Below are 25,561 nucleotides of genomic sequence, written 5' to 3'. Positions count from 1 at the left end.
GGTACAACACGAGGTATTGGGTGGACAACGCAACTTACTTTGTTTCTCCAGTACTGATATTTACATATCACACGGAACTCGTATGAAGCCGAGTTGAATTTGGGGCAACCTGGCACCAGTTCAGATGTCACTCCAATAATTAATGTGTCACATGGTCACACACAGCCACACTGCATGCGTATACTGGGACGTGCACACAATGCAGCGCGGACACGTACACACTGGCATGTACATAAGCTGAGACGCACACGCACCCTGGGTGCACACGCACAGCCCGCATACATGCACACAGTCTGCACACGTGCGCACTCACTGGGATACACACGCACACACTGCACATGCACACAATCTGCATACGAGCACACTCGCTGGGATACACACGCAATAATAATAATAGTTAAATTTGTAACGCGCGCAAATTTGCAGACGTAGTGGCCGCAACTCAGAGGCGCGGAGCCAAGCTCAGAGTCGCTCAAAAGCATGATTGTAGAGGTGAGTTTTTAAGTCTCTCTTGAAGGAGGCGATACACACGCACACACTGCACATGCACACATTCTGCACACACGGGCGCAGGCACCGACACACGGCCCCGCACACGCACTGCGACGCGCGCGCCGTGACACGGAGATGCTTGTGCACGCAGACGCCGCGAGCATTGCGAGCGGAGCGGGCCGCTCCCTTCTGGCGCCGCTCCAGATGTGGAGACGGGGGGCCTGGTGCTCGTCACGGGGCCGTCCGAGACGGCGGCTCGCGTTACTGCGCGAGCCGAGGTACCGCCGCTCGCCCCGCGTTCGCCGCTTCATTCACGCCGCATATCTCGCGGACGCCGGCTCGGAGGGCGCGGAACGCTCGGTTAGTTTTTGTGTTGTGGAGCGTGACTAAACGCCGCGATGAACGGCTCCCTCCTGCATCGCTGCGTGTTTCACGGGGGCTGTTTTGGGCAGGTGGTGACGGCAGATTTGGCCGTGGACCCGGCGGCGAGAGGAATCTGCAGGAGACCCGCGTGCCCGTGCCACCTGTCGCTTCGCTAATCCGGGCGTGGCTAGGGGGGTGGGCGGTGGGACGTCAGGGGGAGCAGGGTGATGGGGGGCTGCCCACGTCTCATTTGTGCGCTGCTGCCACGTTGGGTGCGGCACGCACGCTCTAGGAATTATTACTACGGTATTATTCAAGGTTATTATTACAGCTAATGTACTAATATGCTTGTTTACCCTGGGAAGCGTCGCTGGGTCTCAAGACACTTGTTCAGGAGGGTCCAGCCAAGTTTTTGCAGTACAGGCGATGGTTGCTACGTGTTAATTTTCCATGTCATTTTTCAAAGTTTGCACATTTGGACAGCGACGCAGGCACATCATGGCCTACGAATGGTGTCACTGGATCTTTAACGTCCGCTGGCGAAGCCGACGATGCGTGGTATGTTACGGTTAATACACAACAGTATTAACCAGGTTTGGCTGCCACCCAGACCTGTTTACTCATATTCTTGTACAGGGAAATTTTGTTTTCAGGTTCATACGGCGTACAGCCGTTTCAGTATGGGGGAAAAAAAATCTATTATTGTTTTTTCTCCCTTGTGACTGGACTTTGTAGGATGAACGTTGAGATTTATAAGGGCACGGGGTGACCAATAAAGTCTGAATTGGTCTGTAATAAGGTAGGCACTGATAAGGGGTGGACATTTGCCCCATGACTATGGTGTGGGCTGAGCTCCCAAGTTTAAAACCCATGGTTTCGTAAAAGTTGGGAGGTGAAAACATTCATCGATTTCACTCGGATCGAATCCCGATCGAGAAATCATCGTGGCCGACACCGCTGGTGCCACCACCGCACACCTCCCTACCGACACGTCCTCCGCCAGATTCCGTAGCTGCCACACAGTCGACACGCAGTGACCTCCAACACCATCTGGACTTTGGTCTTCTCTTCTTCCCCTTGGCCGCCGGACTCGTGGAGACCACGCCAATGCCTATCTCGGCAATTGTCCGACCAACGTTCTCCGCACATTCCACCCGTGGCGACGTTGAGAACGATTGACTACTTCTCTGCTCCCACACCTGTGTTCTCTGCCTTCGCCTACCAGCAATAACCAAGGTGGTGAAGTATGGTAAAAATAACCCCTACGACCCTCATCCAGAAGCGCGTTGACACAAGGTGGGCCCGTACGCCGCACCCTCGGGAGAGCGGCCGTTGCCGCGGGACGCGCCGTACCGAGTTGGGAGCCGTTCGCGTGAATGCGCCGCAATGAGATTTTCCCCTCCGCTGCTCGTGTGTGACGAGGGCCCGCCCGTGTCCCTGTGTCCCCGTGCCCCCGGGGGGCCCAGGCAGGGAGACTCCGGGCCGAGCGCCGGGTCTCGTGTTTTCAAGTCTCGCGTTTGTTGTGAATTCCTGCAAGCGGGGGCTGTCGGCGTGGGGGCGGTGGAGGCCGCCGCACAGAGCACCGGCATGGCCGCGTGGCGCTCCACCGCTGCACCACGCCTGATCTCCCAGCCGATACCGAGCCGTGTCGCGCAGGTGTGTGACAGCGCCGTGTGTAAGCGTTCCTTTGCTTGCGTGCGCGAGTGCGTGCGCATCTGTTTTGCGTGCACAATGTACGTGTTGTGCGTTGGCATGTCTCGGTGTCGGGAGTGGTGGCGCAGTGGTTAGTGCACTGCACTATAAACCGGGAATCCGAGTTCGATTCCAGCTCACCGTCATTGGCGGTGACAAATTACCCAAACCGGTTCTAGTTTGACTCAACCTTAAATGAGTACCTGATGCACTGTAAATATTGCGTCTGGGGAGACAAAGGTGGCCAAGCAACGTTTTGCCGCACCGCCCGCTCATAGCACTTGCCCCAACCTCCTGCAAAGGGTTATGGGGGATATTTGTCGATGAGTGCGCTCAGAGCTGCAGGGGGAGTCATGATGGCGTGGGAACTGCCAGGGGCATCACGTGCCCCCCCTCATCGGCCCCTAATCACCTGCCCAGTGTAGTCATGGTGACGGTGAAGCATGGAGGTTCACGTCAATTTTGTGTAACGAGCAGAGAACTCAAGATAAAAGCAATAACAAAAACAAGTCCAATAATGACGACAATAGCAATAAGAGCAAAAATAACATTGTTCCAGAAAAACATTCGAAACTGAACACAAAACATAAGCCAATATTACGTAAAATGTACTTCCTGTAACGAAAGTTGGCTCACATATGATATTTTACAAACTGTCAAGTTATGTTACAGAAACATTAGCATGGATTGCGGGTGGCTTTGTTATGATTGTGCATTAGCGTGATTATTTTGAAGTGGCGAGCAGTGTCGCAGAACTCCCACAGCTGCCCAGAAGAAGGGAGGCCCAGGTGTCCTGGAGACGTTGACAGCCCAGCGGACCTGCGGCTGCGTTTGACGAGTCCGCGGGAGAGCGAGTGGAGGCGTGGATCTTGGATGCGTAACAAGGTGGAGCTCGCAGCGGCGTGCTTACCGCCGAGCAGATGTTATCTCTCAGGCTGTGTGTGCGCGCTAGCGCGCGTGGAGGAGCCCGCATTCGCCGAGGGTTGTTGTGGGGCCGGGTCTGCGTTACATCGCGCGTCTCTCCACGCTCGGCCACTGTAGCGGTTGCTGAGCCGTGACGCGAACAGTCGCACGCGGAGCCCACGGCGTCCGTCTGCGGGCGGTGGGAATGTGCGCACCGCAAATTAAGCATTGGCACGAGGCGCGATTACCAGATGTTTACGTAACGGAGAACGTGTTGATTGTGTAAAGCGTTAAAGAGCCCACTGGTGCCGGGTGTGGTGGAGGGTCGTGTTTCGCGGTGGAGAGGACTGCGAAGATTTCACCCCTTGGGCGGTCGTGGTGACCGTGTGGCCAAGCAAGCGGCTCGGCACTGCCAGGATATGGTGGCGCGGGTGCCGGCGAAATATCTTCCTCTGCGCCGGTGCGATAATAATTCTGTGCAATTAGAAAAGGTGGCTTCGTACTCTCTACAGAACTCCTCTCGCAACGTGACGGTGATCCAGCTCCCTCGGTCAACCACGAGGCACTGGCGTGGGTGGTGCGGGCGCCAGCGAGACATCCCCCCGTGTCCCCCCGGCGTGATGACGCACGCTCACGAAATCTTTTGGCCACGCGCTTGGTGTTCCTCGAAAGTTGAGTCACCACCGGTTCCCACGCCCCTCCGCCATCCGTCAGACTTGACTGAGATGTAGGGACACGCAGCAGAGTCATCGCTGTCTGTTAGCACAATTCCAGAATAATCCCGGTGAACGCGCGGACCGATCGGCGCGTTCGCCAAGCACGCCGCGTCTGTGCCAAGCGCGTGCGCAAGGCATGCCCCTCGCGCGCACGCGTGTGCCAGGCATGCCCTGCGTGTAAGTGCAGAAGAGGCGTGTGGGCAGCGAGATCGGCGCTCGTGGCAGCTGGGAGTGAGCGATGGCAAACGCAGAACTCCCCTCCCACACAACATTACATCACCGACCGGAGAGCCCTGGCTGGCAGGTGGGGTGACGGGCGGGCCATTGTTTTGAGTTTTTGTTTGGGTCCAAGATATCGGCTTCACAACAGCCTTGATGCTGGTCCACAAGTCGGTGATGTCACGGTGAGGCTTGCCAGGCTGGTTTGGAACCCCACGTCTTGGCGGATTTTGTTGCCAAATAGTGTATCTCGGTGCGTTCTCGTCTTTGTTGTCAAGCACGAATGCTGAGCGTGACTGCCCATGGCGTGATGATGCACAGCAATGTCCCTTTTGCAAGCGACAGAAGGGAGAGAAGGGCCCTGGGTGCAACGCAGAGGCGGTGACGCTTCCTCCCGTGCACCCAGCCGCTCGGTTGACGCATACTCGGGTCGGAGGCGTGCGCCCACGCCGGTGTGACGCCGCTCTGCTCGCGACCGCCCGCCACATCGGCCGCTCGGACACGGGTTTCACATCCACATTTTGCACCCAAAAAAATACCAGCCACGATTAATCCACTGCCGGTCGAAGACCTTTCGCGAGTCAACGCCGTCCCCTGCAGTTCCGCGACGCGACAAGTCACGCGCAGATGGATTCCCCCAATCGCTCTATCTCCACGAGGAGGGAGACGTGTTCTCTCTCTGGCTCGACCTGTCCTTCAGCTGCTATTTTATTGTTAGCCTCGACCATAGTCGTCCCTTATCGCGGTGTGTCCGACCCAAATCCACAATCTCATTCGTCTCGTGTGCGTGTGTTTGGTCATGCATGTGTTCCTCGCTCTGTCTCGGTGTAATTTTAAGCATGCGTCTCTTCACGCTCTCTCTCCGCACGTGAATAAAATCGTCACCCACGTGCGCGTTGTGCTGTTGGGATATGAATGGGTGATGGCTTTATCCGGGCGCATTTCGCCGGGTATCAAATTTGGATAAGCGACGTGTAATGGTGGGAGGTGTGGAGGTGTGGATGAGGGGGAGCCGGGCAGGGCTGGGGAGAAGGGTGTGGGAGCCGTCTCCTACCCCGGTCCGTGGCTTCTCCACGGCAGGCGCAGGTGGGGACCCGGGATGGTGCTGGCCCCACCGTGTTGTGGCTCTGCGCGGCGTGATAACACGGGCGCTGGCAGGTGCACAATTGCCTGAATCAGCGGCTGCGGGTGGAGATGTGGGCCCGATAGCCGCACGGAACGCCAGGAATTCCTCTCATGTCCCGTCCACCCCCCCCCCCCCCTCCTAGCGGCGGCTCCACACGCTCCTCCACGCAACTACATCACAGACTCCATGGCCAAAGTGGCTCCAGCATGGGCTTGGAGTCGCATCGACCCCCGTTCCTCCTTGTGGTGATCTGGGAAGAAGACGACTTGTTGCTTATTTACGATGTTGCCTCCATGCACGTCGACGCGAATGATACCCGTGCAGCAAGAGGTCGTCCCAATTGTTGCGCGGCGACTCAGACCTGACGGGGTTTGACCCCAAGGTTCCTGGCAGAGGTTGCAACTGGGTACCCGATACCCGTACCCTACCCGATACCCGGCTACCCGTACCCAGCCGGGTCCGGGTACCCATTTGCGACCCTGGTGCGGCCGGGTACGGGTAGACCGTAAGTCACTGGTGAGTCACCGTTTGTCACTCATTTCCCAACATCTTGTCTCTTCTCACAATTCAAGTTCCTAGAATCAACCCACCCGCGCCTGCAACATGGCTTCGTCCCAGAGGTCGCAATCAGGTACCGGATACCCATACCCAGCCGGGTACGGGTAGGGTACCCGTTTGCGACCCTGGTGCGGCCGGGTATGGGTAAGGAATCAAAACCCGTTTGCGACCTCTGGTTCCTGGCCTCAATGCTGGAGCCACTGGCCGCATTATTTTTAATACCAAAACCTCTTCTCGCCACCACGACGACCCCCTCCCCTCTCTACCCGGAGTGGGGCCTCCCGGGACGCTGCGCGGTCGAGGGCCCTCGAGGCGTGGAGCCTGGACCCCCCGGTGGAGTGGGGGCCGCGCTGGGCGCGTGAGAAGCGCTCGAGAGTGGAAGAGGGGTGCGAGTGTGCGTGAGCGTCAAGTGTTGGTGCCTGTGTGTGGGGAACGGTGGCGCAGTGATTAGCGCGCTACAATGTGAACCCGGTGACCCAAGTTCGATTCCCGCTCACGGCCAACACCGGTGTCGATCATCTGAATCGATCCTGGGCCTCCCTTGGGTCGACTCTGCCTGAAATTAGTATCTGGTCGATGTGTAAACATCGCCACTGGGGAGACAAAGGCGGCCGGGCATGGTTCTGGCCACTCACCTCGTCGTGTGCCGTGCCGGCTTTCATAGGTGCTCGCTAACAGCACTTGCCCCAAGTCTGTTAAAGGCTGTACGGGAGGTCTTTGTTTTTGTGTGTACTATTGTGTTTGTGAATGGGAGTGTGTCGGAATGTGTTGGTGTGTCACTGTGTGGTGTGGGTGACCGTGTCCGTCTGCGAGCCTGTCTGTTCATTCGTTCGTGTGTCTTTGTGTTGGTGTCTGACTGCATGGTGACTATTAATGTGTCAGGGTGTCATCTTTGGTGTAGCCGTATGTCAATGTGTGTGTGGGTCAATGTTGGTTTGTCCGCGTGTCGATGCGCGTGTCAGTGTTGGAATGTCCGTGTGTCTGTCGGTATGTCTGTGCGTGTGGTGGTGTGTTTGTCAATGTGCGAGCGTCTTCGTGTGTCAGTGTTGGTATGCCAGCGTGTTCGTGTGTTGTCAAGTGTGCTCGCAAACGGTACTTGTCCCAGGAGTCCGCTAAGGTTATACGGGGGATCTTTGTCTTGCGCGAGTTAGAGAGGGGGTGGAATTGTTGGGGTTCTCTGGACAGGTGAGGGTGTGAGACCCCCACACCCCGGGCCCCGCCTCTCCACCCGCTCCGCTATTTAAGCGCCAGACGACCACGGTAGACGAGAGTTGGGAGACGCGGAGGAGGAGACCGGGGAGACAGCGGCGCCTCCACGCTGGGGACGTTTTGGCGGCCCCCCCAGACGCCGAATCGCCACCAACATCACAAGTCGCCACCTGTCCCCTCGTCTCGCCGGGACGCCGGGTGCCCTGCTCGACTCCACCGACTCGCCCCAGGGCCCACATGGGGCCCGCGGGGTAGCGACCCCGCTTCTCGAGAGTTGGAGGCGGACGGGGGGGGGCACGGCCCCCCATGTGGAGAAGACGACAAGGGGCCCACGGGCCCCTGCTGCTGCTGCTGTTGCTGCTGCTCGCGGCCACAGCACAGGTGCGCGTGGTTGCTGGTGGTCAAACGAGCGTGGATAATGAACGCGGTTAGTGAAGGTGGTTAATGAGCGTGGGTGGGGAGCGTGATCTGTGCCATCTGGTGATGGGGTAACGCACGACGACGACGGCGCTCTCATGAAAACCACCGCTGGCCAAGTTGTTGGTGCGGTGTGTGGTTGCCGAGAAGACGATAACGCGCGGGTTCATTCCGGAGATATGTAACGCCAGAGAGCGAGAGGCGGCTCGCAGTAATTGGAATTTCGCGAGTTCAAAGCCGGGTTTGGGGGATGTTGACTCAGCTCATCATACTTCTCTCCGGGGCGATAAAGTAGTGTATCATCCTGTGGGGAAGATCAACGATGGTTGTGATTTAGATCGAATTGCCGTCATCATATAACCGTGGAATTTTCGCCACTGTGTCTGGATGGCTGTATTGAGGTTTGAAAGTAAACTACACTTTTTATTTTAAACGAAACTTGTTTTTATTTTAAATTAAACTATTTCAATTTTACCAGGTAAGGCATATTGAGCGATATAGCTCTTTTTTCGTAAGCGACGGACACATGATAGCTTATCGCGTGCAAATGTATAGCAGCCAAACACTAAACGCATTTTTCTAAATGTGGAGGGGAAAACCGGAGGACCCAGAGAAAAATGCATGCGACGACGGGGAGAGAGACCATGCAAACTCCAAATATAGAACAGGTGTCAGGATCGATCCCACGACCTGCAGACCAGGCGAGGTAGTTAACATCTCGCCACCGCGGCGCACCAATGCCTCGCTGCTCATCTGAGCAGCCGCAAAACGCTTTGCCGAAATATGAACCGGGTCCGACTGTCAGACGAGGCGAAAGCAGAGAGCTCCTTTATTGAACCAGGTGGAAGCCGTGATAATTGTTTTTTTACCCTTTTATCTGGCAACAAAAATAACACCTTTTTTTACAAGGAGTCATGTTTGCATAGACCACAATACCTGCAGACGTAATGCAAACAAAAAACATAACTCTGATAATGTATGCACTGTCCTTGAAGTTGATTGGTCCACACCCGAGACAGTTTTCCTTAGAGCCTAGTCTCACATGGACAGTGCATACATGATCAGAGTTATGTTTTTTGTTTGCATTACGACTGCAGGTATTGTGGTCTATGCAAACATGACTCCTTGTAAAAAAAAAAGGTGTCAGTTTTGTTGCCAGATAAAAGGGTAAACAACCAATTATCATATTTTTCCTTCTGGCAAATGAGGTTCTACAGGTGGAAGCCCTCAGGGCATGCCTCTCTGCGGTCTCGACCTGGTTATTAGCATGGGCGCAACTTTGAGGTGTACGGCAGCTTTACGCGATGCATAGGGGCCCACTCGGCCACAACAAGTAAAAACATGTTCATAGAAAATTATTCAATTGTTTTATTATAAAAATGTACCTGCGGTCTCCCCTGGACCAAAGCCGAATAGAGAATAAGGTTGGGCGATCCACCCCCTTTGAGGAAATCCTAAACCGATTGACCGGCATGAAAGCAAGACGCATGATAACTTAATTGTGAGTATTGCACCTTTACAATTTTTCTTTTAATCAATACTGTCACCGTGAGACTGTTTTTCTATAAACCTAATACACGGTGCAGCTGAAATAGTATATATATAGTTATAGCCTAACATTGTAAACAGGTTAAAAACATTCGTAGCTATTTCAGGAAGAGTGAGTCGGGAGAAAGGAGGGGGGCCCACAGTGGTATCTTGCATAGCCCCCCCCCCCCCCCCCGTTGAAATATGTCCTTGCGCTCCTGGTGATTAATCGACGTGAACGCCGCGTTGGGGTTCATCAGAGGGGTTCACATTTACCCAAAAATCTATTTGCGACAAACATCGGGGTAGACTGCACATAGACTGTAATTACAGAGTGTGATGAAGCACAGTCGAGATTGATCACTTTCGTGTCTGGCCGCACACGCGTGCTCCTGACGAGGCCACGGTGGCTGTGCGCGCCTGTGACACTCGCGCTTGGGAGGCAGGGGTTGGTAGATCACACAGAGATTTGTGAAACTCTGTTGAGCTGCGAGATGATCAGGCGATGGCAGTGCCGCAAATGGGTGTACGAACACGCCAGTGTGGACCTTTGAGCGTCATCCCCGTGTCCGCGTGGTGGGGTTTCTTCCGGTTCTTCCGGCTTGAGTCCAAACTCTCATGGCCAAACATCCCAATGGAGCAGGACCATCCTGCAAGTGTGTTTGAGACTCGGGTCCTTTTGGCTGAATTAGTTCAGCGCTGGTATGGTTCAGAAGCGCGCGGTCATAGCTGAACATCGCAGAGCAAACACTGACAAGTGCGCAGATTCGCATCGAGAATTATACAGCGGCAGAAAGAGGAGCGTGTGGATTATAGAACGTTCGCAGGTTAGAGACATCACCCAAACGGTTCAGAGACGTGAGTGGGGCTTGGGCAGGACACGGCACAGCTGGAAGGGACCGTGGCCAAGAATAATAATGGAGCGGCAGCCTAGGAATGAAACATGTTTGAGAGCACCTCCACGGGGGAGTTGGATACATGAAATCAGTTCACCTGCAGGTGCTGGATGGATCGTCACATCGCAGGATCGTGAGAGGTGGTGGTGGCTTGGGGAGGGAGGCCTTCATTCAGCAGTCGATCGATCATGGCTGATCATTATTATTTTGAAGGACCGTGCGAGTTCACAGAAGCAGAGATTCACGGTTTGGTGTGGTCACAATGAGTCTCTTCTGTGTGACCTTGCACTGTGCACGCTACACACGCGCACCACGGCTCACGCGTGAGACTGGCGAGTGGCAGCGTGAAACGAGGGAGGTCACGAACCCAGCTGACCTCACGTGCTCTCTGTGTCACTTCCAGGCGGGGCTCGGCCGCGTGCGGCACAGGGCGCAACTCACCCTGCCAGGTGAGTGCGCAGGTGTGTGCACACATGTACGTACACACCTGGCCAGGGCCTATGCTACCATCAATCGGCCAGGGATTTAGGTTATTATTCATGCTTTCGGGGTCCCTGACCTGCTCACAATCCTTAAGGACCTTCATGATGGTGCGCAGGCCTTGGGTAAAGTTGCGTAGCCGGGAATTGGGAGACATTCGCTGTTCACCTTGGGGTGTGACAGAGATGTCCTTTAGTCCCTACACTGTTTAACGTCTTCATTGACCATGTAGTTCGCGAAGCTTTCCATGGCTGTACCAGAAGAAATTCCATCTGGTACAAATACAATGGGCGGCTGATCGATGCGTGAGTGTGGTCAAGGGATGTGGCTCCCGATTGGTCAATTATGTTAAGTATGCTGATCATATAGCAATTGCTGCTCACTCTGGGAAAGAGTTCGAGACTCTTCTGCTGTCATCAAATACTCCACCACCTCCCCTCCCCATGAGTGAAGGGGCAGTTTTGGAGAGTCGAGGAGTACCCTTACATGGGGATGGTGCTTATGACCAGCTCCGGTTTGGCAACAAAGGACTTTTCACTTTCGCATCGGTCAAGCGACATTTCATGGTCTGCGTAACTAACTGTGTGAAAGCTGCCTGGCCTGTCGCGTCAGACTATGCTCCGGCTCTTCTCGGCTAGTGTACGCGTGGTGAGTGCGCACGTGTCTTTGAGCGTACGCACGGCCGATGTAACGGCGAATGTTCCACCACCCAGTGGTGCGCCTGGAGGAGGTGTGGCGCCGCTCGCAGTGCCGCCCCGCGGAGCGCATGGTGTCCGTGGCCTCGGAGCGGCCGGGCGCCGTGGAGTGGTTCTTCCGCCCCGCGTGCGTCGCCCTGCGCCGCTGCTCGGGCTGCTGCGGGGACGAGTCGGCCCGATGCGAGGCCACGGCCACGGCCAACGTCACCCTGCAGGTGAGGAGGGGCGCACGGCAGGGCCCCCGAGATCCAACCCCCCCCCCCCCCGGTGATTCCACAAAGGGGTGGTATTTTTGTTTCACATCCGGCACACTGCATCCAGTATACCTATCGCTATTGTTATTCGTGATGTGCCTATACTCCAGTCTACGGGGGGAACAGGAACACTGAATGAAAAACGAAGGCGTGGGCAGCAATAATGAAATAGGATCAATAAAGTCTTTATTTCTATAGCACTATTTCGTGCAAAAGAAGCCATTCAAAGTGCTGTACAGGTAAAATAAAACATTGTTAAAAGACTAAAGTGCAAGAACAAAAAAACAATTTCCAGACAAAACAAAATCGCATTTTCAATTGCTAACAAAGGCATATAAAAAAAAACACTGTCAAATTATCTTAAGTAAAAGCAAATTTAAAAAAGTAAGTTTTTAGATTTCACGTAAAATAGCTTCATGATTGTGAAGCCCTCAGATCCCCCGACAGGCTGTTCCACAGGCGAGGATTCTGATTGGCTCTAACATTGTTGATCGTCGCTCCCGCGGTGGCATTTAACGCCAACCACCACGAGCCCGCAGCTCGGTAACAAAAACACGTGCGGTAGGCTGACGTTTTGGGCAAGGGCCCTACTTCAGAGGGGACAGCAGACAGTGAAGAGCGCAGCGAGGCGGCACTTTGCACTGTGGCGCAGTCAACATGACCGTGATGGATCGGCACTTTGGATTTGACGCGAGCGGCCCGATTCCATCGGCAGGTATTGTATAACAAATGATTCGCGCTCATGATTTGTAAGAAAATGGCTGGTGGGATGTTTAAAAAGACTTTTGTTTATGTAGAGGGACAGGTATGTGGAGGAGGCAAATTTTCTGCTTGTTGATATAAGGGGGAGGTTGGGTGATTTGGAAGGATGGGTGATTGGGTGGTGGGAAGATTGGGTGTTTGGATGGTTGGGTGTGGCACCGCTTGCCGTTGACCCCGTTTCGTGTCATCCCCAGGTGCTGCTGATCAGGCCGCTCCAGGATCATCGCCTGGAGGAAATGACGTTTGTGGAGCACACGTCGTGCGAGTGCAGGTGAGCGGCCCGCTCGTTCACCCACTCACTCACCTATCGACTCACCCACTGAACAACAGCCGTCATTTGCCACTTAGTGGCCATGATGTCACTACGGTGCTTGTGCCAGGCTAGGTACAGATCGAGGTGCTGACTGATTGAGATGACAGGGAGATCCACCGCCTGTGCTCCCCATTGTGCCAACTTGCGTTTTAGCTGCCCGTTGCTCCGCTCGTTGGTTGTTGTGAGCGTCACTCCTCCACCCTCCGTTGTTGATGGAAGGCGACTGCCTCTGACTGCCCAGTAGCATCCTTCACGAGCCTCCTCCACAGAGGCCGATCTTGACACCGCTGTTACCAGTCATCTCCAAGTCCAATCGGCTCCACATCCTCCTGTACCACATCAGTCCATCTCTTCTCTCGCCTGTGGTGCATCCATTTAGTTCCCTCTATTCAGCCGAACAAAAGCTGTTTGGGCATGCGGTGGCTGGGCATGCGGGCTTACTCAGCCTTGCCTACTGGAGGAGCTCACTGATGGGACTGCGTCCAAATGTTTGGACACAATCCCATCCTCACAAAATCCAGTCTGGTTAATTATAGGATGGATCGTAAGCAGACCAGCCTGAATGTTTCAAACCGGCACAAATTGTTCCTTCAGAGGGGTCCACGTTTCACAAGCATAGATAAGGGAGGATATAGCTGTGGCTGAGAAGACCTGGAGCTTCTTGTGGAGCAAAATACTAGGTAGCTTCATCACAGCAGTGTGCAACCGATGAAAAGATAATGGCACTCAACTGATTCTGAGTGAAACCTCCGCCGCCAAACCAGAACTGGCCATAAGCACTCACCCACTCACTCAATCACACACTCGCGCACACAAAGGCCCCCCCCCCCCTTCCCACATAGCCCACAAAGCCTGTTGGGGCAAGTTCTGTTCGTGAGCACATATACGCACACACAGACACACATGGATGCGGGGTAGAGGGGCGTGCAGTGCGAGTTTCCTGCAGGGGGTCCCCTCTCGTCTCACTCGCTGTCTCTCCCTCGCAGGGAGCCCGCCCAGCAGCAGCAGCCGCCGCCACAGCAGCAGCCGGCGCCAGACAGGTGAGGGTGCGTGACCTGCGCGTGTCGCTCAGATCGGTTTTGTTTGGTTCCGTGGCCGTTGTGAACGTTGCGGTCGCGGTTAACGGCCGTCACGGGGCACGTGCGCGCTGCACTCACGAGAGTCACGGTGTGTCCCTCTGCTCGCTCGCAGCCGGACACCGCTTCGCAACGGGAAGAAAGAGCCGGGTGTCCGGAGAGAGCGGAAGAAACACGGCCGCAAGCCGCCGAGCAGGTGAGTGCACCTAGCCTGGCGCGACGTCCATTCCACCGCGCGGTCTCATTTAGAACGGGGGACGAGTGAACGATGGCTCTACCAAATCGTCTTCAGGGCTATCGCTCGCTCGATGGGGCAACACGAACACATTTGAGAAAGCCTCACTGCTTTGCACCTGTACCACAGGACGGGAGGTGTTGTGTGGGGTTTGCTGACGTCGTTGTTAAGGCAGATCGACTCGCAGCAACCAGATTGTCGAGAGTTCAAATAAAGGTCAGGGGGGGGGCTTGACTCAGCCCATCAACCCTTCCTCCAGCGTCGATAAAATAAGAATCACTTTGTAGCGAATTTAACAGCGTTTGTCCTATGGACTCGCCCCCGTCACAGGCGACAGAGAAATGTGGATTTTTTCCCCACCACTGGCTCTGCAGGGGCGTGAAGAGGAGATGAGTGCCACCTCCATTGAGCAGCGGCACCTCGCGTCGCCTCTCGTTACCATGACCCGGCCGGTTACGGGACCTAGCCGACCGATGAGGTCCACGCGGATCTCTCCTGTCAGCCACGCAATCGTGATGCCAGTGTGCTGGCGGTGCTGCCCGTGACACCAGTGTGCTCTTTGTGCTGCCACCACCACGCAGTGCCCCTGGGTGCTCCCCCTGTGCCCCCCGCCACGCGCACCTCTACCGGCAGGACGCACGCACGTGCCAGTGCGCGTGCAAAGCCACAGACGCGCGGTGCCGGCGGCGAGGCCGCGTGTTCAACCCACACACGTGCAGGTGCTGCGCATGCACACACACGCACAATAACACACGCCTTAACACACTGTTGGGGCAATTGCAGTTAGCGAGTAGCACCTATGAAGGCCGGCGCAGCACACGAGGGGGTGGGTGGGCAGCACCACGCCCGGCTGCCTTTGCCTCTCGAGGCGATATTTACACACAGCACCAGGTACTCATTTCAGGCTGAGTCGACCTAGGAGAGGCTCAAGATGGGTTCAGATCATTGTCACCAGTTTTGGCCATGAGTGGGAATCGAACTTAGGGCACTGGGTTTGTCGGGTAGTGCGCTAACCACTGCGCCACCACTCCCCACTCTACTGCGGTATGAGCTGTTAGAATACGCGGCGCCGTATGCTTCACAGCGGACGTTAAAGATTCCTTGACATCATTAAAATAAGAGTAGGCCATTGTGTGCTAGAGTCACGGTCCAAATTAGAAAAATTACATTGCCAATGACTCAATTGGGAAACGCGGCAGCACCCTCCTGAAAAAGGTTCTTAAGACTCAGTGAAGTTTTTCTGGCTAAACAAGCGGAGCAATAACACAATCATCAGTGTCTCATGCCACAACCTCCAATCTTTCTTCTCACGTCCTAGCTGAGTGCCCGTCTTGACAGACCCTCGTTTTCTGCCACAAGCATGGCCTCCCTCCTCCCCTCTCCACCTCTCTGCCCCCTCGTGAAGCGTGCAGCATGCGGGATGTGGACGTAGAGTGCAGGCGCTTTCTTAACCCATCGGCGACCCTGGACGCGCCGTGCGTCACGTCCCAATGCCTTCTGCCCCTCCTCCTCCTCCTCGCAGGTGCAATGGCCGTCGGAGGAGGAGGAGGTGGGAAGCTCTGAACAGGAGCAGCTCCACGTCGCCACCACGGCCCCCGTGAGGAGTCGGAGTTGGGGGACAGCGTCCTCGGTCTCCACGTGGCTGCGTCCTCCAGGGCGACACGATGCTTGGGGCAGGAGGACGCTGGTCCCCGGGGCTCCACGCGGCCCCGCGTCTTCCCGGGGGCCCCACGTCTCCCAGAGTGGCTCCGCGTTTCCCCGAGTGGCTCCACGTGCCTCTCGCCTGCCGTAGTTTGGACTGGCTGAGATATTTATAGTTGTCTGACGGATACTTTACAGCACCCCGTAGAGTGCCTGTCGTGCGTTGAGCTTCGTGACGCACAGGTAGGAAGGAGAGCGCTGCGCTACCTCCGTGCAGCCGTGGTCCTTCAGGTCGTGATCAACGCACACGCAGTCACGCATACACACACACACGCACACACGCATTCCCCTCTCATCTCACTCCACTGCAGAAACCTGGACCAGAGGCACCGTGTCTCAGTTTCAGCTCCGAGTGCCACATTCACCAGCATCAAAATCATCACCATCATCTCCATCACCACCATCACCGCCACCACCACGGGCCCACGCTCGGTCCCCTGGTCGGCCCTACGCGGCACTCACCGATTATTTCACGCTCTGCGTTGCACGTGTCGCTTTGTGCGCGAGGTTATTTTTCATTAAAAAGTCAAAGCGATTTTATGCTTAAATGACCATTGACTCATTGGTGCTCATCTTCTGGTTACTCGCCTGCACAGCCGGTGGTGGAAATTCCGCATTCCTATGGCGGGGGTTCTTACGCCAGAGAACAACGACTGTTTTCCCACATGGTTGGTACTCATTGTATCGACCCCGGCGGAAGGGATGATGATAGGGCGAGTCATCCGCCCCAACCAGGATTTGAACTCTCGCACCTTCAGGGTTGCTGAGAGCCACTCGCTCCACCGGGGAGCCACGTGGCCGGTTTGTACCGTTGGTGGTTGCAATCAGTTTTCAGTTTCAGTTTTATTTATTTGGTATCGCCCTGTGAGTCATTCGGCTCTTGAATCGGGTGCAACCGCAACAAACAAAAGACAAAAACATGAACAAGAAAACATCTCAAAGTGACTATGTGACTTTGTGCAAACAGAAAAATCCAGGATGCACGTTTCTCTTGCGAGCACGAATGGAGCTCCACTCCTCGCCACTTGGATCCACTCGCGTCTCCGAATCGTAACAATTCGCTGAGGTTTGATGTGAGGGGCTAATTATGGGCCCGTTAATTACTGTGCCACCATGGGAGGCGTGGATAAGCCCCTGTGAAATGTATTGCTGATAGAAGAGTGAGGATCGGTGAGGATGAAGAGTGGTGAAAGTGAGTGGCGGTGATGAGTGCTGGGATGATGAGGTGGGTGGTGGTGGTGAGTGCTGGGATGATGAGGTGGGTGGTGGTGAGTGCTTGGAATAACGATAGGAGCGTTGAGAGGTGAGAAATAACAGCAGAGGGCGCAGGAGCGACGCTCACGACGGACGCAGCAAGTTGGCACAGTGGGGGGCACAGTGGGGGGCATCTGCCAGTCATCTCAGGCAGTCAGCCCATGGCACCTGGGCCTGTCCCTATCAGCAGCGAGCCTTGGACACTTGACGTGAGCTCAGTGTGCACCTAGCCTGGCACAAGCGCCGTGGTTTGACGTTGACGCCACCTCGTGGCTAACGGGCGGCTTGCTGGAGATGCAACAGCGATCACGTGCTCGGCTGTGATCGTCACGTGGCTCGCCCCGCCCCTCTTCCCCCCCGCGTCGTCACGTGATTCTCCCCCACCCCGGCATCGTCACGTGCCCCCCCTCCTCCCGCCCCCTCCAGGCATCGTCACGTGCCCCCCCCTCTCCCGCCCCCCCCGGTATCATCACGTGGCTGAACCCCCGTGGCTCTCCCCGCAGGCCCCTCCCCTCCTTGGGCGCCACCCCCACCCCCCACACGACCCCCGTCACGTGGCTCGCGAGAGATCGCCCCGCCACGCCCACCGCGTGACGTCACTCCGCCCCGTCTCCTCCCCGCCGCCGCCCGCCGCTCTCTCCGCTCTCCGCCATGGGCGCTTCGCGTTCCCGCTCGGCGGACTTCACGTGGAGCTACACGGAGCAGCCGCACGCCGACCGCCGCCGACAGATACTGGGTACGTAGCGAGGTTCCGCGCGCGGGGGTGGGTGGGTGGGGAGACACACGCGGACGACGCTGGAGCCGGCGAGGCCGCGGCTCGCACCGAGCGGCGCCTTCCGTGGCCTCCTGCGAACGTGGGGGGCCTCCCCGGTCAGCGACGAGAGGAGCCGCCCGGGGTAGTCGTGGGGCGAGGGGTGTGGGAAGGGGGTCTCGCTCTAGAGGGGGGTCTAGGGGGTTCTGGCCCGTGAGGCGAGCGGGGTGGGGGTCTCTGGGTTGTTTCACATTGGAAGGCTGCGGGAGGTCTGGCTGTAGGAGGGGGTCTTTGGGGGGGGGGGGGGGCTCAGCTGAGGGTCTCGGGCTCTGCTTGTCGTGGTGGGGGGCTCTAGAAGTGTCTGGGGGGGGGGTCTGTCTCTAGAGGGGGGTCTAATGGGGGGGGTCCTGGCTCTCGGGAGTGGCAGGGGAGTTGCCCCGCTGAGTCAGCTCAGTTGACCACTCTGAGTTGCCGTTGACGCGGCTACGAGGAGGAGGAGGTCGGTGCCTGCCGGTGCCGGGCGGTCATCGCTGCGCTCTGGGGGATTCCCTCGTCCACCGTGGGTCCGTCCCACCGTGATTGAAGACGACGACGACGACGATGTTGTTGTTGTTGTTAATGCGCGCATCCACGAGCCTGGCGTAGGCGAGTGAAGCTTGTTGAGTCTCGGCCAGGCGAGAACTTGGGAAGGCGACAACTCGGGATAGATGGAGGAGCCCAATTGCAGGCACGAATGCATCCGCACGCGTCACGGCAGTACAACGCAGTCGGTGACCCAAGCCAATTTAATCTGCAGTAGGTGAAGCTGTTGCGATTGGTGACCTTTGAAACGGTTGCAAATGTGAGAAGTCTCAGCAGTTTCGACACCCCCTGCCGCGTGGCCCGTATTGAACTCCCGCACAGCATTCGAGGGGGGCGGTGTAGGGGGATGAGAGTCTGAACCACATCCACCGAGCACCTCGCGTTCGCACGCCTCGTGCCCTGTGCACAGTTTCATTTCAGTTTAATTTATTAGGTATAGCCCTGTGAGCCATTCGGCTCTTGAATCGGGTGCAACCGCAACAAACAAAAACATAAACATCTTAAAGTGACTACGCGCAAACAGAAAAATCCAGGAAAAAACAGCAAAGTCTTCCAGAAAAAAACACCGTAATTCAATGCTGTGTGAAAAAATCCCAGTGGGATGCAAGTCAAACAATAACAACCATAAGACAATTTAGATTAAAGTTATCAGTCTGTACTACAACAAACAAATATGGCTAAACCAAAACGTTTTCGAAATCACCAAAATAAAGCTATAAAAGTAATGTAACAGTGATCATAACATGTACTACAAAACTTTACAGCCATAGTTGGCTGCATGAGTCACTCCATAACAGCAGGAGTATAGCATTTTTTCAATGCACCTTTAAGATCAGCACACTGTAATCAAAACACAAGATCATACTTGGCAGCGGTCATCCGGAGCGAAACATTTGATTTCAGGCGACTGAATAGCAGTGGCACGGCCTCGCCTCCGTGCTGAACACTCGGGACAAAGCCAGACCCACACGTCTCAACCACTCGCCCCCAACACTGCAGGTCACGACAACTCGCCCAAAGACAAAGATGCCCCCCCCCCGTATAGCCTTGGCAGATTGTTGGGGCAAGTGCTGTTAACGAGAACCTATTAAGGCCGACACGACACACGAGGGGGTGGGTGGCCAGCAACCACGCCCGGCCGTCTTTATCTCTATAGCGGCGATGTTTACACATTGCACCAGGGCCTCTTTTGAGGCCGAGTCGACCTAGGGAAGGCTCGAAACCAGTTCAGATAAAAGTTCCCGGTGTTGGGCGTAAACTGGATGATAACGTGGGTCACTGGGCTCGTAGCGCAGCGTGCTACGCTCTAACTCCCATTCCAGTCACCCACCCACTTTGCTCACTCGCCCTTTTATACAGTATTCTCAGTCATTACCTTGCCCACTCACAAACTAGGCACGAGGATGGCGAGATATAAACAACCTCGCCTGGTATACAGGAGATCGTGGGTTCAAACCCAACCCTGACGCCTGCTGTCTATTTGGAGTTTGCGTGTTTTCTCTCCCCGTGTTCGTGTGAAATTTTCTCCGGGTTCTCTGGTTTTTACCTCCACATTTAGAAACATGCATTTAGAACAATTTGGCGACTATAAGCAGCTTCGTTGAGCTGTCATTTGTGTCCAGGTCACTTTTGAAAAAGAACTATATAGCTCAGTGGGCCTTACCTGGTAAATAAAATAAAAACTCCTAAGGACTGCTCTTGTCGACTTCTCCACATTACTTACACTTCTTTTCAGCAGCGTTGGTTGGTAAGCGCTCCTTTCCTGCGCTGTGTAAAGAGTTGTCCGTTAATGCCAGGTGTTTAAATTACCGTGAAGGGCACGCGACTGAGTAATAGCTGACCTCCACGGTGCCTGCACACAGTGACTGGTGCCGCTGTGTGATTCCCAAAACACGCTCTCGCTTGTGTGCAAACGCTGAGTGCTATGTGACCACATCGCGCGCTTTGTTGCCACATCACGCGCTTTCAGATGCGCTTCTGCGGCCGTCTGGAAGGCTGTTTCTTCCGAAATTAGGAAGCCACTGGAGCTATGCACTTTTAAGTCTAAATTGAAAACTCATTTCTTTAGAACTGCTTTTTGTGTTTAGTTTGTTGTCCTTCCCCGGACATCCGATGAGGACGATTGAGTGCGTACGTTGCGAAAGAAGTTCAACATAAAAACATACTTTTCCCGATCGATGCCTTCCACAGAGAAATATCCGCAGATCAAGACCCTCATGGGCTCTGACCCCCGCCTCAAGTGGATCATCCTGGCCATGGTGCTAGCACAGCTGGTGGCCTTCTACCTGGTGAAGGACCTGCCGTGGAAGTGGGTCATTTTCTGGGCCTATGTGTTCGGAGGCTGCATCAATCACTCAATGACTCTGGCCATCCACGAGATCGCACACCACGTGGCCTTTGGGAGCAGCCGTGTGCAGTGGAACCGCTGGTATGGCATGTTCGCCAACCTGCCCATTGGCCTGCCCTACTCCATCTCATTCAAGAAGTACCACCTGGACCACCACCGCTATCTGGGTGCTGACGGCGTGGACGTGGACATCCCCACGGACTTCGAAGGCTGGTTTTTCTGCACGACGGCGCGCAAGCTCGTGTGGATCCTGCTGCAGCCACTCTTTTATACGGTGCGGCCGCTCTGCATTAACCCCAAGCCCTTCACCCACATGGAGTTCATCAACATCGCTGTTCAGGTGGCCTTCAACGCGCTGGTGTATGCGCTGCTGGGAGCCAAGCCTGTGGTGTACATGGTGGCCGGCTCGCTGCTCTGCATGGGCCTGCACCCCATTTCGGGTCACTTCATCGCCGAGCACTACATGTTCCTCAAGGGCCACGAGACGTACTCCTACTACGGGCCGCTCAACATGCTCACGTTCAACGTGGGCTACCACATGGAGCACCACGACTTCCCCAGCATCCCGGGCTGCCGGCTGCCTCTGGTGAGCCAGGCCCAGGCTGACTCATACATACGCGCGCACACACTTATGCACACACGAACGCGTACGCACGCACACACGCATTCACTCACGCGTGTATGCGTACACTCACACGTGCGTGCTCGCATACTAGCACACATACGCAGACTCGCACATAGACACGTAATGTGGGTGGCAAGGTGGTACAGTGCTAAGACCCGTGCCTAAGAGCAAGAAGGACCTGGGATGGATTCAGTGTGCTGTGGGAAGTGGTAGTGTTGTGGTTACAGCGCTGCACAATGAACCCAGCTACCCGAGTTTGATTCCTTTTCATGGCCAACACCATTGACGATTATCTCAAATGGTCCTGGGCCTCCCCGAGGTTGACTAAGCATCCAATGAGTTCCTGGTGCAGTGTGTAAACATCGCCACAAGGGACACAAAGGATTCTGGCGACCCGTTTACTCGTGTGCGGTGCCGGCCTTCATAGATGCTAACTAATATCACTTGGCCCAAAAGTCTGTTAATGCTCTCCAGGGGATCTTTGTTGTGTCAGTGTGTGAGTGAGCATCAGTATGAATTCGTGTGGGTTTGTGTCGGTGTGTGAGTCAGTGTGTCAGCCAGTGGTGGATATTCCGGATTCGTATGGTGGGGACAAGTACATACATAGGACAATTTCTGTTGACTTACTCACAAAGTGGTACTAATTGTATCGACCCCAGAGGAACGATGGGCTGAGTCAACACTCCAACCTGGATTTGAACTCACGGACATCTACCACTGAGTCACCCGGCCGAATTATTGTGATGCAGGAAGACTCTCCTGCATGAATTGTACAACCAGTGGCTGGAAACGAGCTCTCCGGAGCATGATGGAGAGTTTTACAACTCGCTTAAATGTGGCAAAACTTGGGACTGTAATTTCAGAGAAGCTTAACCTGTGGTAACTTTGTTTCCATGCAATACAGTTGTTTTTAACACGTAGGCTTTTGCGACCAATATCATCCATAAGAGGTTTTTGGGTTAAATCGCGTAAATATATAAATGTGTCGTTAAAAACCGCCACCACCCGACACAGCCAACTAGTAAGGGTTATCAAGCCACAACATTTTAATGTTGTGGCTTGGCTCTCCAACACACCAGTGTGCTGTACTAGTGACGAATTGGCATGTTCTGTTTACGTGACAACCCTTACTAGTTGGCTGTGTTGGGTGGTGGTGGGTTTTAACGACACATTTATATATTTACGCAATCTAACCCAAAAACCTATATTATGGACAATACAGTTGTGTTATGTACAGTGTTTGCCACTGGACAATGCCCATTACAGATTGAGTAAAAAAACTCAACAAAATAACGAGCGTAAAAATAAAATGTAACCGGTGCTGACCACAAATCCAGATGCACATTTCCCGCAAATAATTTACTCAATTGGGATCACATAGCAGCAGCAACATCACCCCATACTTCAAACAATGGGCAGGAGCCTCCTGAAAAAGAAGTCTTGAGACTGGGTGAGGCTTTCCCAGCTAAACGAGCGGAATAATCTAAATAACGATTGAACTTAAACTCATGTTTGCGTACGTGCGGTGCCAGGTGAGGAAGATCGCCCCCGAGTTCTACGAGGACCTGCCGCAGCACGACTCCTGGGTCAAGGTGCTGTGGGACTTCATCACGGATGACTCACTCGGGCCCTACTCGCGCGTCAAGCGCCACTTCAAGGGTGGCCGCCTCGAGTAGTGGCCTCCCCCTCCCTCCCGGCCCGGGGTCTCTACCCCCCGCGTCCCCCGTCCCGCCCTAGGGGAGCGAAGGAGCCGCCGGGGGTGCTTGCGGTGCGTCAGGCCCGCCCGCCTGAGCCGGGTTGGCTTAGGTGGCCAAACCCGTGTGGCGCTCTTCCGAATCGTCCTCCGGTGGCCTCAGGGTCCCAGTGGCCCCGAGTGAGTGGCCTCGGCGCTGCCTGTTTCGTGTCCGTGCCGCGGCGGTTGTGGTCGTTGTGCACTGATGTACGTACGCTTCTTGTCTTTTTTACTTGATTTGCGATGTTCATGCACTTCTGCCAGTGTTTAAGCTTATTTGGAGGGCGTGAAGAAGAGCTGACAATTATTTAAACCGCTTTCTTTTCGGATGATAATTATTTACTCACAGGCTGCAACCAGAACCGCACACCACAGCCTAAAATAAGCTGCTCATGTCACATTTCTGTTTGCCTTGGAGATAATTGCTGTTGATTGTGGAAAAGGAAACACGGTGTTCTCGCAACGTGACCCCTGCGTGTGTAATCTAGGAGATTCAGGTAGTTTTGGGGGTTGGGCATGAGGCAGTGTGGGGGGGGGGGATTGAGAGACTTTACCGTGATGCCCGAGAACGGCACGGCGTTGCCAGGGAGTGGATTGTTGCACGATATGTTGAGGACATGGGGCCTTCCGTGCTGGCTGCACCCTCTGCGGGCTCTGCAGGGCTGCAGGCTGTGCCCTCTGCGGGCCGTGTGGTTGTGTGGGCCTTGTGGACACAGCAATGAAAAGAGACTAAAAACTAAAAGGACCATCCATTGAAATCGGAAGAAGAGTGGTTAGTGTGAAGCCACACAAACTCTAGCCCTATCTCTAGCCCACCAGTTATTAGAACCAACTCTTACACTGATCAGTAACCAATTAGCGAACTCGTTATTTGACCCTGCTGTCACATTCAACAATAACACATTTTCAAGCCAGCCACCAGCACAAGCCGCACATGTGCCTCTTCCCACGTTGGCTCATTCCTCTCTTGCTGTTGGAAGACATTGTTGTTGCCGCTGCTTGCTGCTGATGGAGCTGCGCCCACAAGCTGCATCCTGCGAGCGTCCTGCTGCACATCGTAGCTGCGTGCTACGAGTGCAAACTGTTGTGCTCCATGCTGTTCGCCGCAAGCTGTGCACTGCGATCTGCACGGAAATTTGCGAGCTGTCATGCTGTCAAACTGTTGTGTTACGTGTTGTCGTATGATGCGCATTGGCGCTGCGAGCTGTCGTGCTTTTTGAATTACAAATAAAGTTGCTTTTGGAGACGCCACGGTGGAGCGTGCGTTTGCCTGTCTTTGCATGTCGCTTGCTGACCCAGGGTGGCAGTGCATTGATGACACTCGCACCTCACTGCAAGAAGCGCCTGGGTTCGATTTCAGGGCCTGGCGCCTTGCTGTTTGTGAGTGGAGGTTGTTCGTTCACTGTCAATTCTGCATGAGTTATATGGTTGCTTGTACACGAAAACAAAATCTGTACATAGTAACTTGTACTCTCTATTCCATTGGGATCACAGCAACATCGCCCCCTACTGCGAAAACTTGGCAGGACATTCATGCATAGCCAAGGACCGTAGCGCCAAACGTGTGACCTCTTGCGGCAGCATTCGCATAAACTGCTCTTGCTGCCATACACCCTTATTCAGAGAGTTTCACTCCATTCCGAATGTCAACCGGCAACTGAAGTTCGCAATTTTCCTGGAGTTTGAGCGTAAAGATGGACAACGTGTCCGCGAAGCGACTCCTTCGAACTAAGCTCTCGATCCATAAGTTTTTTGTTTAAGTTGGATCGCGTAAATATAAATGTGTTGTTAAACCCGCCACTACCGGACAGCCAATTAATAAGGTTTGTCACGTAAACAAAACATTACAATTCCTTACTAGCGCGGCACACGATGTATTGGAGAGTAAACACTACATTTACAATTCGAGTACGACGTTTCGCCTGTCATTACAACGAGCATCATCAGGCGAGATTTGTGGAGAAACCCTGTTTCGTTCTCAAATAGAGATGAATGTGATGTTACTTGTGAGCCAACCCGGTCCAAAGGGAAAAAAGTGGGTGGGGGGGATTGATTAATGCATATAAATTACTATGGATATACATTACCGGTTGGGTTATTCATAGGGTAATCAACATGTTGTGCATGCACCTTGTGCTTGTACATCCTGCCGTTTTTTGTGTGCACGAAAATAGCAAGTATCGGTTCTCTGCTCACAGTTGATCAGAATTGACGTATGGTGGGTGATCTGCAGTAAGAAATGTTTTGGTTACGTGACAAACCTTACAAATTGTCTGTTGTCGGGTGGTGGCGGGTTTCACGACGCAATTATATTAACGCGATCTCACCCAAAAAAAAAGCCTATTATGAATAATATTGGTCGCGAAAGCGTATTGGGTGTTTAACGAAGCTCTCGATCGCTCGGAGACCGAACGTCGACGCAACGGTGAGTGACATTTCTGACAAAAGTCGAACCATCGGACGCCGGGTGGATCTAAGTGCGGCGTTTGAACCACGCGGTGACCGTCACTCCACGGACTTCGTCGCCATCTGCGTTCGCCCCGGAGGAATGCGATGAGCTCCGAAGCTCTTCGTCACCGATGTCGTCCGGCAGGCGGGGCGCGTCGGCAAGTTTCCAACGGAAACAAAAAAAGCGA

General features: G+C 54.6%; 2 protein-coding genes across 2 annotated transcripts; both read left to right on the top strand.

Annotated features, from left to right (window-relative positions):
* The first annotated feature begins 7,584 nt into the window (after nt 1-7,584).
* Nucleotides 7,585-15,534, top strand: LOC144941867 (vascular endothelial growth factor A-like). The gene is made up of 8 exons (XM_078868359.1): nt 7,585-7,659; nt 10,522-10,567; nt 11,312-11,508; nt 12,504-12,580; nt 13,609-13,662; nt 13,814-13,894; nt 14,515-14,652; nt 15,456-15,534. The coding sequence occupies exons 1-8, from the start codon at nt 7,585-7,587 to the stop codon at nt 15,532-15,534; spliced, it is 747 nt and encodes a 248-aa protein (XP_078724485.1).
* A 1,940-nt stretch (nt 15,535-17,474) lies between these two features.
* Nucleotides 17,475-24,174, top strand: LOC144941682 (sphingolipid delta(4)-desaturase DES1-like). The gene is made up of 3 exons (XM_078868048.1): nt 17,475-17,624; nt 20,412-21,154; nt 22,726-24,174. Exons 1-3 carry the CDS (start codon nt 17,540-17,542, stop codon nt 22,867-22,869), a joined length of 972 nt encoding a protein of 323 aa, XP_078724174.1. The 5' UTR covers nt 17,475-17,539; the 3' UTR covers nt 22,870-24,174.
* The last annotated feature ends 1,387 nt before the right edge of the window (nt 24,175-25,561 follow it).

The sequence above is a fragment of the Lampetra fluviatilis genome, chromosome 25 (genome assembly GCF_964198595.1).
Source record: "Lampetra fluviatilis chromosome 25, kcLamFluv1.1, whole genome shotgun sequence".
NCBI classification, from domain to species: Eukaryota; Metazoa; Chordata; class Hyperoartia; order Petromyzontiformes; family Petromyzontidae; genus Lampetra; species Lampetra fluviatilis.
The sequence above is the reverse complement of the archived record's forward strand: the minus strand, read 5'-3'. Positions and strand labels throughout refer to the sequence as shown.